Source organism: Poecilia formosa, unplaced genomic scaffold, assembly GCF_000485575.1.
Source record: "Poecilia formosa unplaced genomic scaffold, Poecilia_formosa-5.1.2 Scaffold13, whole genome shotgun sequence".
NCBI classification, from domain to species: Eukaryota; Metazoa; Chordata; class Actinopteri; order Cyprinodontiformes; family Poeciliidae; genus Poecilia; species Poecilia formosa.
Window position 1 is genome coordinate 850,841 of NW_006799952.1, and position 21,384 is coordinate 872,224.

Sequence of the window (21,384 nt, forward strand, 5' to 3'; positions counted from 1 at the left end):
CATCATTACCAATGCAAATCGTCTGTGCATCCACATGAAGGTTTTGAAATCACATCTCTCTTGGCTAACACTAATGCAGACAAAGTTAACTGAATGTACTTGCCCTATGTGGGATATGTACCTTTTACGTGGGCTCATGGGAACAATATAATGAGCAACTGGGAGTTAAGCATTTTTCTTGTGCATGAGGAAAATCGAATTCAGAGGGTAAAAAAAAAACAAAAAAAAAACCTGCACTTGTTTCAGGTAGTTATCTATGTTTTCTGAGGTTAACTGTTGCTGTTACTGTTTTAGCTTTGCAATAATTTTATATCATTTCCTCCTCATTTTTAATTATGCATACTGAATTTGTCATTACAACCCCCTCTGCAATTATTTGAAGAGAAGAAAAAAAGAAAGCATTAAGAAGATTTTTTTTATTATTATTATTGTAACTGCATGTGTCTCAGTGAAAAATGAGAAAATCCAAATTTTAATTTAATTACATTAATTCAATAGATGAAGGTGCATATGGATGAAGTGACATAGCAGCACATTTCTTCTTGGATGCGATGCAAAACAAAATACTAGAAAATACGCCAAGCATAACACTGTGGGAAAAATACCCCGCCAAACCCCTCTAGATTTCTTCTGTTTATTCTTTTTCTGGTCAAAATTGATAGTTTTGGATCATCAAAATATGTCAGACAGAATAAATACAAAAGGCAGTTTTCAAATGAGGATTTCATTTATTAAGGGGAAAAAGCTATCCAAACAATCCTGACCCTATGTGGCAAAAAAATAATTGCTCTCTTTGTAATTTATTAATTAACAGTGATTAACCAATTTTTTGGCTTGATTTCCAGTCAACTAAATATAACTTCTAATTCAACATGAAGTAGGTCAAAAACATCTCAAAAAGCAACACTTCTTGCCAAGATTAAAACACAAAAAGAAGGATGAAGAAAAGTCTTTTTTTGACATATCACTCTGGAAAGCGTCACAAAGCTGCTTAACCACAGCAAGAACCATAATCAATAAAGGAGAAACCTTGAAAGAGTGGAGAACCTCCCCAGATGTAGCCATGACTCTGTGTTCATTGATGAATCATCTAGGAAATCATTAAAGTACCCAGAAAAAAGTTGCTAAAGCATTGTAGATTTGAACATGCCTCAGTTAATGTTTGTGATCTTGATTGATGCCGGGAAAATATGCCACGCTTGGGAAACATTTAAGGCAAAAACAACACAAAGGCCTGCCACATCATGCAGAAGCTCTCTTGATGTTCCTCAGGGAAAATATTCTAGGAACAAGTGAAAAGTGGATGTTTTTGGAAGATGTGTGTGTGTGCGTGCGTGTGTGTGTGTGTCATGCCATCTGGTGTAAAACCAGCGCAGGATTCCAAGAAAATGTACATCAGCGATACTGTGAAATTGTATCAATGTTTGGTGGTTAGGTGTGCTTCAAAGCCTGGAAATCTGGATTGGGTCTGACTAAGGGAGTTTCACAATCAGTGCTTTTTTTCCAAAGCTTCTCCAGTTTTTGCAAGAAACAAGTAAATAACTGATACTTTGATATAGAACGTATCATTTACTGACTTGATGCTGCTGTAAATCTGTCAGGAGAAAGCAATTAATAATTAAGTCTCCATCTAAATGTGTTAAAAGGTTTTTTATACAACACATTTATCTGTGTTTTTTCTTGTGGCTTTTGTAGCTTTATCTCCATCAAATCTTTGAAAATAGGAGAGAAAAACTTGGTGAAGAAATTAGAACGAAGATATAACAGTATAAACGAAACCTAAATTGTGACGCTGAGAACGAAGCCTAGGGACAGAGAGCACAGTAAAAATAGAAGAAAATAACTGTCAGTAAAAATAGCTTATTGGAAAAACAGCAGCTCAAGACACTGTCTGGTACATTGTTTTGCAAAATGACAGCAACTGTTAATATACTATAAAGGTGTAAACATGGATGAAGAATTAGTAAATTGGTATATGTATAAATTAAAAAAAGGTTGCTATATTTTGTGACCTGAGAAATATCTTTAATGTTAAAGCTGCTTATATTTGTATTTTTTTGACATTAGATTCAAAAAATTGTAAATAAAAGTAGATTTTTTTTTTTTCGAAATCGGTTCTCATTTACATTGATTCATTATCTTTTTAGATAGTTTATTTGTTAACATAATTTTAAATCCATATCTACTAGGGATATAAATTCCGTTGGGGCTCAACTATGCATCATTACTAAAACAATATTTAGCAGATCACAAGGAGCCGTCGTGGTCAAAGGTTTTGCCACAAACTTTAGGGCTTTTTCATTGTAGATGTATGTAGTGATTGTACGTTGCTATGAAACATGATCAGATTACACGTATGCTATTTTGAAATTAATAACAGTTAACAAAATGAATCACCTACACTGTGTTACACGTTTACACAGTTTCAGGTCTTCAACCTTTTTCTATAATTGTTAGCTCAGTGCTAATGAGTTCAGGGTAGCTCTTGTCACTCTGACTACATTTGAAGAGCTGAAAGCTTTAAAAGCTTTAAAAGAAAGTGGTGCTTGAAATCATTCTTCTTTTGTCAACTATAGTTACTGCTAAGGGGACATGTGCTGTCATCATTGCTTTGCATCAAAAAGCCTTTTCTTACAAGCATATTGCCACAAGTAGGATTTTGCCCAAAACAGCCTTTCATTGAAGCATCAAGCACTTGAAGGAGGGGGTGGGTTTAACTTCTGTAAAAAAAATAAATAAATAAGAAAGAAAGAAAAGAAAAAAAAGCTTTAGTGTGTTCAAAAAATCCAGCAGGTGCTAGAACTGGCTCTTCATCCATGATTCATCCATGTTATCATTTGCCAATGTTATATATATATGCCATATTGCCATTTTCTCAGACACGAGGAACTTTTAGGTTAGCAAAGAATCCACTTCAGTGCAGAAAAAAAAAAGATGTCAAAACCGAACAAATATTCTACATGAAGTATCAGGTTTGCCCTGTAGACAATTGGGATAATGTTACAATATCTGGAGAAACCCTTTCAAACTGTTTAGGACATCTAATAAAAGGATTGTCCAAAAATAAAAAGGTGACACTATCACGAGACCACACAAACAGATGTCTTGATTTTGCCTGAAACCATTGCTGTAAATTACAAAACAAAAAAAAAACAAAAAAAAAAAAACCTCAAGACGCAATTTTGTTCAACCATCCAAGAGTAATTTGGAGACGAACACTGGTCTAGCACAAGGTAACAAGGCGACAGTAGTAAATAAAGGTGAATCTCAATTAATTTGAATTCCATGAAACATTTACTGATTTCAACTTGAGAAATGAAACAAACTTTATAGATTGAATGCATACTCACACACATTTCAAGCATTTACTGCTTGTTTATTTTGACCATTACAGCTTTCAAGTAATGAAAACCCCAAAATAATAATATGGACATTATCAATAATCACAGATATTTTAACAGAAATGTTATCCTACTGAATATTTTGTGGGTGCCAGGCCGGTATTTTAACTCATACTAGGTTGGGGCTCTTTTTGTGTGAATTGCTGCATCAGTTGAATGTAGCAGGACGTGATCAGTATGTCGCTTTGCTGAGATGCTTAGGAAATCCAGCTTGCTTTCATAGAAATGTTCAGCTTGTCTGTGTCGTTGGGTCTCTCATGTTCCTCTTGTGCAGCCACCTTCCTTAGCAATGACCTTTTATGGTTTATGCTCCTTGTGAAGGGTGTCAATGACTGTCTGGTAGACAAATGTCAAGTCAGCACTCATCGTTCCGATCGTGTTGAAGGCCATCATATAGCATCTCTGTATGAAACGTTCTCTTTGAACTGGTCTCATGTAAATTGCTGAGAACTGAAAGGTTGGTTTTTATTAACTGTAAGTTATTCTTCACAATTTATCACTTCGTGTATTAGGAGTCTATTGAATATAATGCATATGTAAACTTTGTAACTTGGATCACTGAATTTGTTGTGATCACTTTTTAAATGGCTCAGGGACTACAACATAAAATTTGGTCGATAATCCTTCCAAACTTTTTGAATGAATTAAAGTGGAGCCTAGCTTCAGACAAATCTTGAATCTGCATATCTTTACTCTGTAGGGACTGTGGCCTTGGGGTTAATGAGGTTAACAAAATACTAATTGCTGAACTGTGTGCCGGGCATGCCTGAGCCGTTCCTGCTCCTCTCTGTTGCCATTCGGGGGCTCCACTGTGTTCCTCAGCCCCCTTGGCTGTTGAAACCGAAGAAGCAACGAGAAATGCCTATGATGAGTTTATGAGTGTTTTGATTGGAATTAGCAGTTGTTGCTTCTTGTCCTCCAATCAAATTATACACTTATCACTATAGTGTAACTCCCACTCGCAAGTCTGTCAGCAGTTTAAAACACTAGGCTCTGAATTATTAATTCAAAGCTCTCCAGTTATTTAGCATACAGCAGGTCACTTATTCTACTCCTGCATTTTCACAGCCAAATTGACTCCTGCATTGCACTGTTCCTGACAGAGGTTGTGCAACTGATTTACTGTTTCCACTGGAGTTCTGTTTGAAACGCTTTAGCTCTCCTGCGGTTTGAAGGTTGAAGTTTCATCTCATTTTTAGGTCTTTGATGTATATTGTAGGAGCAAGCGGCCTCTTGTTACCTCTTCTCATGACAGTGTTTTGAGAGATTGAATTTTAACTGTTTTGTTTTAATATGCTCGTTATACTCCACAATGCAGTTTGAGGGGAGAGATGCTCATCTTTTCCTCTCCGTCTATGTGTTTCTCCCTCTATTCAGTGTCAGCAGACCGCTGTTTGCGTGGCTCCAACACACCATCTAATGAGCTCAGAAGAATTACTCCAGAGGAAGAGTGACAGCCTCTAGTTATGTTTCCAGCACCTCTCCTGATGCACTTAAATTACACCCCCACTTCCAAATGTGTCTGTAAACCCACAGATGCAGTCTGTGACTTACTCCTCTTTTAAGACTGTGGATCCGTATATTCTCCGGAAAGTGGCATAATTGTCTTAGAAAATGGGAGGAGAGGGTATATTCATTGTTAAAAGGAACCTATATATACTGATCAGCTGCAGCAGTTAACAAGGGCAGCTTAATGAAGCGACATTGTTCACCTTATTGCGAGGCAATATTCTTATAATTATGCCCTCTATGCCCAATATTTTCTAAAAGCAACAGTGGAGGATGCAGTTTAGTACTATGGCAGAGAACCCTTAGGTAGTTAAAGGGTCAGTATTATGTATTTTCTGTACACATAGTGCCATTTTATACCAATATGTTCTGTTATTTTCAGTTGTTGTAAAGGTGCTGCATATCTGTCAAACGTGACTTAAAAGAAGTTTGACTTTGCAATTAACCGTTTGAAATTGGGTCTCTGTCTCTGTCTTTGTTTTGCTCATTTTCTTTCAGACATCATCTTCAGCATGTCATCACAATGGCATTTCTGAATTAAGCCACCTACAGCATTCTTTGGAGCATTGGACTGAGAAGCAGTTTGTCTGACAAGCTCAGCAGATGTGCGGTTCCACAGCTAGTCTGGTGGAACTCAGTGAAATACATTTTTGGGCTGCATCATTGGATGACACACCTCTTGTATACAGTACTGGGAGTAATGTGAGTGCTCTGTGTCTGAAGCCACAGTTCTTAACTGGAAAAGGATGGACCCATTCCCTTCAGGTTGGGGGGCCCGTCTCTTATTCGTGGAGAGACATTTGATTGTCTTGTTCTTGTTAAGGCGAAGTGAGAGATGGATAGATGGCGGCTTGTAGCTTTGTGTGCAGTAATACCAACATTTACTACTCAAAATGTCAAGGTTAAGGAAGAGCTGAGCCATTTGGCAAAATATTAAATTTACTAGATCATTTACTGAGCCGAAAAATGAGATCCTGAATACATGCAGCTAAGATGTGTTTCCTCCAAATGGATAGATGGATGGATGGATATCTGAAATGAATATTGACAAAAATAAATACAAATAAAAGCTGTTCCAGATAATAAAATGAAACATGAATAAATCACTGCTCACTGTGATATGTCTTTGTTCATTTTGTGACAATGCTGAAGTAAAAGGAGCTGTTTCAAAAGAAACCTGATAAACCTTGAACCAAGGCACATTACTACTCATAAGAAATCCCCAGCAAAGTCTGACTGTTTGCTTGATATAAATTCTCATCAACTTTTTTCAAAAGTAATAACATTTTTCTCACTCAAATCTAAATTAAAATTCTTCCGTAGATTGTGTACATTACTTGTAGGATTTGACTCGGTCTTAATCCAACCAATGTATTTCTATATATGAAAAATGTAGACAATCCCTAACTTTAAATTTAAAGTTTTTTTCTAGGGGAGGAAAAAACCCTTCCCTAGAAAATAGCTTTCTTCAAACTATCCAATAGTTCTTGCTAAAAGTAACCAAGACATTTTATTTATTTATTTATTTTTACAATGTTTTGGATTTATCTATGAACGTGTGAATGTGTGCATGAATAGGTGAATGACTGAATGTTGTGTGAAGCACTTTGCGGTCGCACTTTGCGGTCCACTGGAATTGATAAAGCACTACACAAGTACAGGCCATTTACCTTTTATGACTTCTTATTTCCCTTATTAATAATGAGCTTTGCCACTCAACTTAACAGGAAAGATGAGAGAAAGGCAGATGGGTGTTAAGCTGTATGAAACAGGCAATGATGTTCACTCGGTATAAATTAAGGTGTTCAAATACTCAATTGCCACTTAATACATCTTGTTTTAATTATTACTGTGTGCTTTAGAGTGACATTGTTATTATCATATGTGCATACATGTTTGTCGCCCCGGTTTCTCAGATTCATTATTTTTCCCTTCCAAGGTGTACAACCAGATTCCTTGTGTTTTTTGTGTTCTCCCTCTACCCGTCTTCTCCTCTTCTGTTCCTTTCTCTCTCTTTTACTTTTTACCCCACAACTTTTCCATTCTTTTCTTTTTTCTCTATTACCCTTTCTTTTGAGTCTTTGTGTCCTTTGCATTCGAAATAAACCCAAAGAGAAAACATTGAATAAATTAGAAAATTAAATAAATAAAACAAAGGCCAATCAGAAAAATTAATTTGTTTTAAGGCTTTTTACAGGTCTTTATTTCCAGGGTGGCAAAAGTATGGAGAGTACTGTATACGATTGTTTTTCTACTTCCAGCAGTACTGACATCTAAAATGATCAGATAGTGCTACATGAATTTACTGTTTAATTTCAGTGTCGATACATCGGTGCACTTCTATCTGGAAGTCCTTTGTCTTCCTTTTGCCATTAGTATCATGAATTTGCTTGGAACTCTTTGCTTGGTATGGTGTATATTATTATTATTATACATTACCATTTAATATATGATAATAATATATACATTAAATGTCTGAAACATTAAATAAAATATTTTGTGTTTTTTGCAGGTCCTTTGATACACATAAGTAAAAAACAAAACAAAGAGAGAAAAAGCACAACTTGGCGTATTGATTTGTGTTTACTTTATTTCACGCTCCCACCAAAAAAAACACATATCCTGCTCTTTTCTCTGCATCGTGGTACATAACAAAGAGTCAGCAAAAAAACAGGGAGCCAGAAGGCAATCTAAAGAAACTGTGATTTTTCGAACAGATGCATAATGGTGGAAGACAAGGAAAACCCAAATGACTGTGTAGTTACTAGCTCAGTCTAATTAAACTGCTGAGATATGAATAAGTTAAACTTTTTTTATTCTCCATGAGGAGAAGTATTTGAGCTTGAACAAGCTGGTGCCAACTTGTGAATGGTCATATTTGCCTCTGCAAAAAGGCTATAGCAACTTTCTTAGGAATTGGTCAACTTTAATGATCTGAAAACTCATTTTTTTTAGATTAGCCTATTCTTCTTAACTCACACAGGTTTTTTACAGTCATTTATTGTTTTTAAATAAAATTTATTATTATTATTATTATTATTAGTAGTAGTAGTAGTAGTAGTAGTAGTAGTAATAATAATACTAGTAGTAGTACATTTGAGACAGTTGGTCCTTGGGTAAAGACAATTGTTTTTCTCCCTGCAGATGTGAATCATCCTAGCAGTTTTGCATGACATGTCCTTTGATGCCTCAAATGCATAAACGGCTCAAATATTGTTTTTTTTGTTTTTGGTTTTTTTGGGGTTTTTTTCATAGTGGAAGACAATATTTTCCTCCCTGCACAGCCAGCTGATGAGCTCAAGATGACTTAACAGTGAGGGTAAAGTTTATCTCTCAGAAGAGCTGAAAGACAAACACTTCTTTCCTCGTTTGCTCACAGAAATCAAGAATTCATAATGTAGGAAAGAAGCACCCGTCCCTTCCGTCCCTCTGGCCGTCCGCCCTTCCATCTGGAAATGCTGAGCACATTGGAGATGTAGAGTGAAATCAAATGGAAGCTCTCACAAACAGTCAACAATTAGCAAAACATATTATGCATTCAAAAACATGTATTTCAAATAAATACAGCTTACTGCACCATTCATCCGGTTGGCTTTTGTGATGGTCTGGTCAACAAATCGGAAAACAACTGTGGAAAATGTGTTTTTTAGGCTCTATGCAGAAGAAAGTAAACAACTTATCCTTGTAGAAAGGACTCTTGCCAAGAGCTACTTCCAAACTCTAGGTTTCAGGCATGTAATGATTATTTTGAATAAAAAGAAAAAAACTTTCAGACATATTGATAGCCAGTTAACTAACCATGAGTTACTACATTAGCAATTAAGATTGTACTTGTAAGAGAGACACATATTTACAGGCATTCAGCCTAGGCAGACTTAACAAGAGGTACTTAAATAAACAAATTCATGCACAGGATGTTCATCTGAGTGTGTAGCTGTCAGTCTGTCAAGGATATTTACAAGGCACCTGGACGAGAGCAGTTACTGTGGGTGTAGGTCAGTCCTGCATGTTTGTGAAAAATAAATAACTAATTATCCAATGTGTTGTGGAAGTGCTGCAGGCCTGCAGCTTGACCAATTTGCTGGCATAATGATGCTTTTTGATGGCATCAGGAATGTTTTGCACTGTCGCTCATTTTTTAACATTGACATAATTTGTTTTGCAGATATCCACAACCTCTTTTTTCTACAGGAATTTCCCCAACTTAACCCCAAAGTCTCTTTAAGGACTTCTTTTATCTGACTCAGAGAACGGCAAATCAAATGACAGCAGAGTAGTCAAAGCCGAACATCTTTTTGTTGGAACTTCTGCTCAAATAGTGATTCTTTTTTTTTAAATCTGACATTTTATTTTACTGTTCGGTTAGAAAATGTTGAACATGACCTTACCAAACCTAATAAGCAATATTCCTGAATATTCAAAAGTGAAGAACAGTGTCTGAGTGAATATTTAAATACATTTTCGCCTGGAAGTTCTTTGTCTTTTTTTTTTTTTTTTTCATTAGCAGTATGAGTTTGCTTGGCGCTGCTGCTGTACTGCAGCAGGATGCTTACTGTATATGATTACCATACATTACCATTTCATGTCTCTGGAACATAAAGCAAAATAGAGAAATAATTTTTGGTTGCGGCAGATTCCTTTTCTGTTCTGATCTAATATTAATGTTTTGCATATTTATGAAAGTCTTTCTTTCTCATAGTCTTACAGTGGACAGGAAGTTTCTTAAGGTGAATAATAAGATGTGTGGGTGATCCCCAGTTAGTCTTTGCTTGACTCTGATTGTTATCTGCAGGATTATATTACTGCCCAAGACTGACCCAGTTTGGAAGGCCATGTTTTTGTTTATAGCCTGCTCTGTCCTCTCATCTCTAGGCCACTGCTCTACTTTGCTGCTGTAAGGTAGAGCAGCCCAACTCTGCCTGGGAAGCAGCTTCAGACCAACACACAGACCACCCTGTGAAGAGTTCTCCTTTTAATGGATGCCCGGGTGGCTCTGCCGATTGTGTGGACAGGTCTTGTCCTTCTGACAGCCGAGCTGAAGTGGATTGATGCTGCCGAGATTTTCACCAACACATGGGCTGTCCAGATCAATGGGGGCCCTGGGGAGGCTGACCGCATCGCCAGGGAGCATGGTTTCATCAACCAAGGCAATGTAAGTTTTGCTCATGCCACAATACGTTTTTTTTTTGTCTTTTTCTAGGTAGTTGCACAGTGAATGCTCTGTGTGGAAGTGTCTGCAGTAATCTGTCTTATATGCACACCCAGCAGCACAGGTGCATATCAATTAAGAAGAAGTTCATTCATAATTCATTTCAGTAATTCAGTTCAAACGGTGGAACTGTTATTTTAATGGGATTGTTACACACAGAGTGATATGTCTGAAATATTTGGATGCTTTTGGCTTACAGCTACAAAAACCCAAAAATCTCTCCCTTATAAAAATAAAAATGTGCAAAAGATGGAAAAAAAAAGGCACACTTAATACAAAATTGTTATGCGCTACACCATCAAAACTGGAGACAATTCAACAGTTTTCCAGCAAACTTTCATTGATACCCTGCACACTGTCTGCTGAGAGAATTGTAGACAAACACAATAATGGAAAATTGAGTGGAAGGATGAAAAAAATTAAAAAAAAGATACACAGCCAAGAGTTTGGGGATGTTTTGAGGGGAATGGATTGTAGCTGAAGGTAGTGCTTTAGGAGTAAACACACAAACATGGACAACCACTGTTGCAGTCCTGGTTTTTGGCAATTTCTTAACTGGAAACCATTTTGAAAGCATCTCACCAGGGATAAAGAGAAACATGATTGCTACTTTTGTTCAGTGGTCTTTTCAAATAAAAGTTAATTTTGAAATCAAGCTCCCAGCATCTGGAGGAAGAGCGGAAAGGCACAGAATTTCAGATACAGTGTAAAGTTTCCACAGTCAATGGTGATTTGGGTTGCCATGTCATCACCCCATGTTGGTCCACTGCATGTTATCAAGTCAAAATTATCTACCAGAAAATTTTAAAACACTTCATGCTTCTTCTGTGCAAGCATGGTTCATGGAGATGCTCATTCATATTCCATTGGGTTTTTGGCAGCTGCCCACACTGTCAGAAGTGCCATTACCTGATTTAGGCACCATAGTGTAACTCTGCCTTCATGACAAGCAGATTAGCCTAAATTCAGCAGAGTCTATGGAGCATTGTCAAAAGGAGGATAAGAGACACCAGACCCAACATTGCAGACCAGCTGAAGGTCATTAATAAAGCATCCCCTCAGCTGAGCCTCAGGTTGATTGCCACCATACCACACCACACAGACCCAATAATTAATGCCATATCCATAAAAAAATATGAACAATGTCTTGAAAGGCTTCATAGGTGTTCTAAATTTCATGTTCTGGATTAAATTATGTAAATCACGTAAGTTATTTTCCCATAACAGTCTAATTTATTGAGATCCTCTGGTATTGCTTGTGATAAAGCCATCAATTTAAACAATGAGAGGTTTCTTTACCACACTTGCTGAACATGAAAAGTTGAACATCAGAGAGTGTAGTACGAAAACCTCCAGGCTGTTCTGCTCCATTGTTCTGCGCATTGCTGAAGTGTAACCTCTTGACGTTCTTGCGAGCTTAACTGGAGCGTACCTGACTCACTAACTCTTCACGACTGTGCTTACAAAACAAAGACACAGATAATTGTGTTGTTCAGAGTTGGAAGGAAGAATTTTAGGTTTGTTGGGAGTAAACATGGTTAAATTTTATTCAGAGCACTTTAACCTCTCTCTCTGTTGTTTTTTAGGCGATTCTAATTAATTAAAATTGATGTGTCACAGTTTTTCGAAACACAACAGAAACACAATTGCCAGGATAGGTGAAGATGCTGAGGGAGAAGCGGTTCTCTCAGTGGTATGTTATTAAATTCACTTGAATATCAAAATGCTCCCAAAGCTAAACTTTTCACATATTTGTGCTCAGTACTCAGTTGCTGTTTGGCTTCCACCTCCCTTGTTGCGCTTCTCGAGACTTAAGTTCATTTGCATGCGTCTCTGCGGAGCTGCCTGAGTTCTACATACACCAGTGAACAGACTTCTGCGTTTTAAGAATAAGAAAGGATGCAGCATTCCCTCCTCTACCTACCTCAGCTAAAGAGGATTTTCCGACAAACAGCTTTGAAAAATTTATTTTTGCTCAGAGTATCTTATTTATTATGTGAAGGTTATTCTTGGGTGTTTTAATCTCCTGATCCCTTTCCAAGCAGTTTCCATAATGACTAATGACAGATTGGACATGAAGAAATGTGTGTCAGTTGTAAAATGTTCTCTTTTCCTCTTAAGTGTTAAGGTATTTACCCAAGATTTGACAAAAAGTGATTTTTTTTCTTCTGTCAAATTCTTAAATTTATTTCCAATTGATCACTGCAGAGTTATTTTAGTCTTAAAGTTCACTGTAGAGTTAAAGAAAAGTTGTAATAATGCTACAATCGTATTGAATAAGATTATCTGGCATGCTGAGGTTTCTTCACCCACATTGCAAAAGTACATTCCAGACCCCATGCTAAAGAGAAAAAAATATCTATAAACTATAAAACCCCACACAATTCTTGTTTATTTCTATGCTCTTCTCGTATAATCACTTTATATGCAAACAATGAATGTCTCTATTTATTTCTTGAGCCCCTCCCTTCTGCCCATTTTCTATGAGATTACATTTATTTATTTTTTCTTCTTGGTTAATTAGTGATGTTTTAAGATGATCCGCTATTTCTGAATCACAAAGAACTTACTCATTCCACCCCGGCTAGACATCAAGGACCTTTCATCTTGGATGCCTCATTTCTGTATGCTCTTATCTTAAAGTATTTGCCATACAGGAGAAACCAAATAAGTAGATTTTAGTATCTAGTTCCTAAGTGGGATGAACAGTGATGATTTATAGACTGTGTGCATTTCTTGTACTCTGGGTATTGGAAGGTTATATGGGGGTACGGGTTAGGTGAGGATTTGTAGAGGGGAAATGGTTTCTTTATTTTCCCATCATCTTTGATGCTTGTTCTGAAAGACACTTGAGGAGAGAAAAGAGGCTGATGTATAATGAGAAGGTAAAGGGATTTTTATCACTAATGTGATTATGGGATCACAGTTTTCACTGATTATTTGTTCACAGTAGTTCCTAAAAATATGTAATATTTTGTAATTATAATTTGTTTTGTTTTTTCTCGGTGTGTCCCTCTGTATCCACAGAAAGTGTCATTATGTTTTGGCCTAATTTCCCTCAAATGGCTTTTGGGGGACATAAAGTATGTTCTCTTCATTGGTAGTGTGTGAATGTATTGAATCCCAGGAATCGGGTTTAAATGCCATCGAGACAACCTACTGGCCAGGAGCATTTAACAAGTTCTCACAGAACATCATTATATCAGTTTCCTTGTAGTATGATCAATATTTATTTATTTTTTTATTAGTTTGTTGTGTTTGTGTAGGAGTTCTAAGACGGACCAGAGTTTACAGTGAAATGTCATGTTGCGCTCTTGGTGAGCTGAGTCAGAATCATTGTTTTCGTGAGAATGAGCATGTTCTGTGGGCGTTGACTGACTGAATCACTGGAGTCGACGTCTATCAGAGCCTTTTTTAAATCTCTTCATCACTCTGCCTCTTTTTCACCCCTTAACATCTTGATTCACGGGTCTCTTTCTATTTATAGCCGCAGTGTCTTATATTCATACCTCTTGAGCCCTTTCAAATTTTGTCACCCTACAGACATAGACTTCTGTGTCGGTTTGGGGATTTTGTGTGACAAAACAAGGGAAACAGTACAGAAATGTGTAATGGGATGATAAAGTAACATGGACTTGATTGGTTTTTTGTTGTGTTTTTTTTTCACAGATGAAACTTTGAAAAGAGTGACCTGCATTTGTATTCAGTACTTTGTAGAGCTGCCTTTCGCTGCAAGAGCAGATGCAATTATTTTGATGCATGTCTCTATCAATTTTGAACATCCAGAAAATGGATCAAGCTTAGTCAAACTGGATCAACACCATTCATTAACGGCAATTATTAGAGACCCTCCATGAACTGACCATTCTTGAACTATCAACTTGCCACAAATGTTCACTTAGATTAAATTTTTGTTTCTTTATTGGACCATAATAATATATGGATCCAAACATTTATCTAAGCTGTTCTATTTTAGCTCTGGATATAGGATCATTGGCCTGTTCTGTGCTGACAGAAGCACATGTGGGACTAAATTAAGCTTTAGACAAATGTGGAGGGTTGTTCTTTGGGAAGGGATTTATTTTGTCCTATAGAATCAGCTTTCTAAAGAGAATCTATGTGAGTCTTTTTTTTTTTGTAAATTGTGTTAAGAGATCCATTCTTACTTAGCTGTGGGGAATAAATACAAAGACGCATACTTTAATTTCAAATCAGAAAAGAGGCAATTCAACCTTGTGGGTGTTTTTATATGATTTAATTAACATATAAATTAGCTGACATAAAATGATGGTGAATAAATGTAAGTTGCTTTTATTACAAATATGTTTTTTTTTTAATCAGATATAATTTCAACTAGTTGCATCTTCATTTGATAGATCATTTTCTGTGGAAAGAAAAAAGCAATTTAAGCTGTAAAAAGTACAGCTTTCTATCAGCATCACCTCATGTAGTAACGGTCAAGGATTTAACAGCGCTCTCTGTTTCCATGTGACCCGACCGCTATTTTCTCTCCAGTGGATACCTGTGCAGAGATTCATGTTCTTCAACTTGCAAACTCTCCTCTTGCTCATATAAACCATCATTACTCATCCAGTGTTTTGCAGCATACCGACTAGCAATGCTTCCATCTGCAGAATTTGTTGTTCTCTGTTTCAGACATGACTCTGAAGCTAAAAAAGAGAATACTGCTCTGAAGAAAAGCCGTGCAGTTTTGCCGTGCAGTTTTGCCGGAGGCAGCAATGAATTTCAAGAGACAGAGTTTGCTGAAGTGCTAATGCATTATAATAATGGTGCTAAGAGAATATTGTAAAAATGGTAACACAAGATAGCCCACGCCGTAGCACGGCTACAGTAATGCAGGTTATTCTGTCAGATGTAACTGTTTATTCATTCTTTTTTTTTCTCCTGTTTTTTTCTCTCCTGCCTTCACAAAAGATAACATAAAGTGAAAGTTTTACATTTATTCAAATTATTCTTCTCCAATGTGTGAAGTTTGTCCTATTCTAAGCAAATCGTGAATCTTCTTGGTCTCGGTTTTAGTGCCTATAACCTTTTAGGTGATAAGTAAAATGAAGCTTGAGTGAAATAGGGTGGAGATGATATAATTCTGCAACTGGATCCTAAATTTTGTCTCACCATTAATATAAAAAAAGATCAAACTGACATTAAATACCAGGTGCTACTTTCAATACATTTAACAGTAATCAACTGCTTCTTAAGCACTGTATCTTAAAACTTTGCTCTGTTTTTCACTATCTAAATTAGCTGAAATAAATAGTGTAATTATGTGAAGTGGCTGTGTTTATTGTTGTTAATTAAAAAGATTATACTCATGTTCCTACTCTGGGATTGACAGGTCATGGCCTATTTTATTTTTTCTCGCTGCATCGCTTCCTTCCAGTTATCATTAAATCTTTTATCGAGCCAGCTGTTTTTTTTTTTTTTTATTCAAGACAAAATATGCCTTATAAATACAGACTGAACAACTAATGAAACAGCAGATCAAAAGATAAACATCATGATTATTACATGTAATGTCAGTTAGAGCTTCAGCAGTTTTGTTTTTGTTCTTAGGCTTGCATATTGAATAGAGAAATAAAAAATACAACAATTGCAGTGCTTAAATAAAGGAAGCTTGAGTGAAAGTTGTTTTTTTTTTTGTTTTGTTTTTTTTTTACAAGTCTCATCCAAAAACTGTTTTTTAGTTGGTGTAAATAATAACTGAAAGAAATTACTTTTTCATCTGAAAAGCAACTACAACAAAGACGACATAGAAAATGTTACATGTTTAAATGTTTCATGTATGCTTATGCTCATGTTAAATTTAGAGCCAGCAGAACGGAGTGGGGAAGACTGGAGAGGTGTGTATTGCTGGAAAAGAAAACCTCAGATATGCAGACAGGGTGTTTTGGAAAGTAAGATAAGGATGGCTTTTACCCTATATGAAATATTCTACAGGTGGAGAGTTAGAAACATCAAAGAACTTTTGATTTTTGGGGCACTCAAAGTGCAGTGCAAAAAAAAGTTTAGATGATTCTACCCAGCAAGTCTGAGCTCTTGCAAGAACTATTGTTAGTGAACACCTGCTATCACTAGTGGTGTGCCACATCATCTCATTTACGGTAACACTGGTGGACTTTTTGACACAGGTGAACAAATTAATATTGCAATATCAAATTATGATGTCACTTAACTTAACCTGTGCAGCTCGATGCGCAATGTGGTCCACGCTCCTTTACGGGTTGTTTAACCAACACCATAAAAATAAACAACAAGCTGATCAGCTGGTCCACAGTCGTACCTGCTGTTAGGCGGAGCTCTTCCATACTCGTATCAGAAATGGAATTCTTGGATAGAAAGTCATAATTTAATATCATTGGTCTTAACTACATCACTGTAAAATTAGCAGTGTACATCATTTGTAAAGATGCCTGCTATTGCATTACATTTAGTTTAATTTAAAGAGGTTCTTCCTGACCAATCATGTTTTTATTCTCTTGTAAAATGCAAATGTTTTTGGTCATATTAGATTTATTCTAAGGTTAAAATAAATTCCACTGTGTTCAAGACTTCATAGCATCACTCTTGGTTGCCATGGAAAAAATTGGCAGCATAATATTTCTAGCAGCTTTTCTCCAGTGCTAGAGGGAAGGTGTCACTTTTTTGCCGATACAAATCATCTCAACATCCCAACACCACAGTAACTTCCCATTAGAGATGCAGATTATTTTAACACCTATATAAGATTGTCATTGCATGTCAGCTGTATTTTAGAGAAGCTGAAACTTTGCACATAGTTTTTTCCATCTTTCATTATTTACATATACTCAATGCTTCTTTGATGTTTCATCTTTTAATTATCGAAGCCATGAAATAATCCTGCTTTGCATTAATCTAATTTCCCTTTGTTGCTTTTTGCAATTCATCTACCCGGATACTTCCTTTATTATTATGTCCATGACTGAAGAATACACCGTCATCACCGAACACACCAGGCTTACACGGAAGAGCCTTTTAGGTCGTTCCAAAATGTATCATAGAAATGGAGTGTCCACTGAAAGCCACAGAAACTATTACTTAAAGGGTTCCGACAAATTGTGTTTGTGTTTTGACCTATGAAATCCAAGTTATACGTGCTTCTTATTCTCATGGCTTTAGGAAAAGTCTGAATTTCTGCAAATAGATGTTTAGAAGAAAGGCGCTGAAATGGTTTCTGAATGAGGGAAAGAGCAGTGGGAACAAATAAGGAGTTGGAAAAATGGTAGGCTGCTCTGTGTGCCTCTGAGATATGGGACCAGTGGTGTGTGTGTATGTGTGTGTGTGTGTATTCTCTGCTTTTATTCAAGTCTTTTCTTTTCAGGAAGATTTTTGTAGGGCTGCTCCCATTTCTAATCTTGCTATTATTTACCATGGATGGATTTGAGTATATTGAGGATGGATGTTTGTTGTATTAGGCCTTTGCCTCTGCTCAGAGTTAAGAATGTAATTCCTCCTCAACCACACTGGTCTCTTGGCTAGCTCGCGCATTTTCACTGACAAAAATGTTCTTGGTAAAATGGTAAAATTTAGTATGTGTAAATATACCAGTAAAAGATGTTCTTAGATTTTAGCTGCACCTCAGAGCATTTGCCTTTAATTATGTTATTTATTCTCTTCTACAGTTCAATCTTCTGAGAAATCCACTCAGAACTATGCCTACATTTTTTCCTTACCGCCTTGCCACAAGCCAGTGTTTTTTCAGCTGTCAACATACAAGAGGAGAAAAGTGGAAAAGATTGAACAAAAGAATTTCTCCTTCTCTGTGTTTCTTCAAAACAAGAGTCCTTGTGTTCTGTGTTCTTGACATAATCAGATTCATGGTTTCTTGAACTTCTGTGTGTTTGGTGCTTTTCTCTGAATAGGGGTGTTATTTCTCTTGCGGGTTCAGATCCAAAAATATGGGCTACATTCAAATATCTGCAGAAAGTCCAACCCTAAATGACAGGTAAATTAGTATAGTTGGGAATTTTTACTATCTCCTGATTCAGTTCAGATTTTTGGGACCACGATGTGATTGAAAATTAATTTTTGATTCATTATTCATAATAATTCCTGTTTTAACCTATAAGTGTGCTAAGAATCCTCATGATCTAGTCCAGTCTGCTTTGCAAAGCAGAATAACAAGAGTAAACATCACAGTGTCTTTTTCATGTTAGGTTTTAAGCAACAGTCTATTATGCAGGATTTCAGAAAGAAATCATTATGTCAGTGTCAGTGTTAAATACTGACTGATAAACAGAAAATTGTGCTTTTCTCACGTTATTAACCTGTCATTCACGAGAGGACCCAAAGTTGGGTCCTCTCGTGACAGGTTAACCTGTCATTGTGAATGACAACCTGTGAATGACAGGTTAAACTAAAAATTATAACAAGAAAAGGAACCTATTAGGTTGCTGAATATAAAAATAAAAGATGAGAAGAATAAAATAATGTGAAACACTTAATCGCCCATGAATAGAGAGATGTTTATACACTGTCTGTGAGAAGGACTGTGAGATTTACTTGCCACTCTATGTCAACTAAGTGGACAGAAACTGTGAGATAGGTCTCTGCTGTCAGGGCAGTCTGGAATCAGTGGTGAGAGCGACACTGTGCTGTTTGTCATGCTTTTCATTTCAGCTCCTTCTTGTTGTAGCGCCCCTCTAAATGAGTGGTTATGGTTGCTCTAGAAGAAATGTTAATGCACTTCATGGAGCAAAGTTTTAACTCATAACAGCCCACAAAATCAACCGTGCTTATCCGCATAATACCATACCAGAATCCATGGATGATGAGCCTTACAAAGGGATTGTTGAGTGATGATTGGCTGAGGTAGAGGGAGGATTGGGTGTGAGTTGGCTGCAGTGGAGACAAAGCAATTGGATGTTGCAGGTAGGCTGGAGAGAGTCTCCCAGTTTGAATTTATGCCTAGGCTTTATAACAGAAGTGACTTAAAATACATTTTTACCTTCATTTTTATCTATGCCCAGTGGACTTGACATGGCAGATAAATTATGCTAGTACATGAAGTTAGAATTCATTTTGAAAGGTAAACCAACAAATCCTTAATAGATGAAGGAATCAATATGACAATATTATCCTATTTAAGATGAAAAATGTAATGCTCCCTCATGATTTTTACATGTACATTCTGTGCAAGAGACCACTTGTTTACATAATGAGACTTTTCATGATGCATCACAAGATCAGAGAACAAGGCAGATATGTGATAGTTTTAGCCTTTTTTTCCAATAAATATTTCCTTTAGTGTTATTTTAACCCTCTGAACTGATGGACATGTAATCACAGTTTATCCTGCCGCTTTTTCTTATTGATGTGTACTACTTATACCATGTTTCCAAAATGGAGATGCGCATGAACCTACACAATTGTAGACTTATTCAAACAAGGTCTGCACCATAGCTTAACGTGAGATGCTGTTCACCAGGGCAACACCAAGCACAAATGAGATATAGCGATTTTAATGCAGCAGAATGAGGCAATACAAACTTCAAACAGTAAGTAAAGCTCTTGGTTTTTAATTTATTCTAACTATTATAAAAAGCTAAAACAACAAAGATCTCAAAGCCAGAAAAAGAATATCCATCATTCCACGTTTTTCTTTTCTGATTGCCTGGACCCCACATAGTTTGGAGGTATGTTTTTTTGTCTCACCATCTCGTGGTGCCTTCTGTTCTCACAACTCCATGCTTCACAGTCGGAACCACAACAAAGCTGTTTGAACTCATGAACACCAAAGATGTTCAAAAGAATGTGCGGACAACTTGGATCAGACTTTTTCCACAGTTGTTGTTCACATATGTACGTCCCAGCAGGAGATATTTTGCTGGAGATGGGCTCACTCTCTCTCAGCATGAAGCACAAGGGAAGGGGTTGCAGGGGAGCTTTTATCTAGAGCGCACAGGATATGATGCAAAAACACATTGTGGAAATGCCTGCGCTTAAAAGGCATCAGTAATGATGGATGAGCCTCCCTGATAACTTCCTTTTGTGCTGATTTCAATACAGCGGGAATTGGGCGAGTATGTGAATGAATACACAATATCAAAAAGCGAAGAAAACAACTCACAGGTCAGCAAAAAAAAAACAAAAAAAAAACAAAACAAATAGAGTATGAACCAGCAACTTCTATCCTTGCATACACCTGCATTTTCCCTTGCTCGCAGTAAATGCTACGTAAGATTTGCTGCTTAGTTGCACATTTTTGCACGAACTGATTTACCAAGTACAGTATTTTATTTGAGGCCTGGATGGAAAAAGAACCAAAAACCTTTAACATTTGGCACTTTCTTCTTATTTTTAGCCTTGTAAGTTCTTCAGGAGTAGAGAATCCCAATCGTTGTGGAAACTAGTAGAAATGAAAAGGTGCATGTCACATAGTTCAATGGTAAACAGAGCTACACCAGTCTTCCAAAGTTTTTTCTGACTAATACAAATTTCTGTTTTTTCTTTTTTAGTCTGAGTCAGTGATTTTTCAGTTTGATCAGTTCTGTTTTTGTTTTATTTTATTTTTATTTTTTTTAAACATGCTGTGGGTTGTATGTGTAGATCAAACCATTGTTGTTTTGAATTTTACAAGTAATTCAGAGCTGATCAGGGAACATTGGTCAGTTCATTTATCTGGTTGATAAATTGCTGCATCCCTTTTATTGTGATGTCTAGATTGTTCTATTCCAAAATGTTATCATTATGTAGGGCTGGGCAATATATCGAGTATACTAGTTAAAATGGCTATAACCAACTACCGAGTATAAATTGTTGTTCAAATAAACTTTCGCCGTCAAATTCACTGTGAGTGTGAGTATGGTTTATCCGACACCCTATGAATGCATCACTAGTCCCTCCCCCCTCCCAACCTGAAAATTTTCTACCAATCACACTGCGCGGAGAAGACAAACAACGTGGTTACATCGAGAGTTTGAGGCAAGCCGCATAAACTGAAGAGGAGTCAGATGAACTAGTCTAGTTCCGAAGAGAAACGGCTCTGGATCAATAATTTGGCAGTAGCTTGGATTTTTGTATATGGAGGATGTCAAACAAAATGAAGTAATTTGCAAAACATGCTATAAAACTATTGCCACAAAAGGCTGTACCACAAATTTATCTCCCTCCTCTCCTCCCAATCTTTTACATGCCGTTCATAGCTGCGCTGCTGCGGTAGAACTGGTCCTTTAAAGTGAAACCTGGAGACGTAGGTATGATTCATATATGAATTATATGAATTAT

General features: G+C 36.6%; 1 protein-coding gene across 3 annotated transcripts in view; it reads left to right on the forward strand.

The window, feature by feature from the left end:
• The window catches only part of furinb (furin (paired basic amino acid cleaving enzyme) b), a 125,805-nt gene that overhangs the window by 2,894 nt on the left and 101,527 nt on the right, over window positions 1-21,384 (forward strand). For all 3 annotated transcript variants that reach the window (XM_016668041.1, XM_007545496.2, XM_016668040.1), the window contains one exon: window positions 9,783-10,062. In XM_016668041.1, the coding sequence (XP_016523527.1) occupies window positions 9,886-10,062 (177 nt within the window). In that variant the 5' untranslated portion in view covers window positions 9,783-9,885. The remainder of the gene's footprint in view (window positions 1-9,782; window positions 10,063-21,384) is intronic.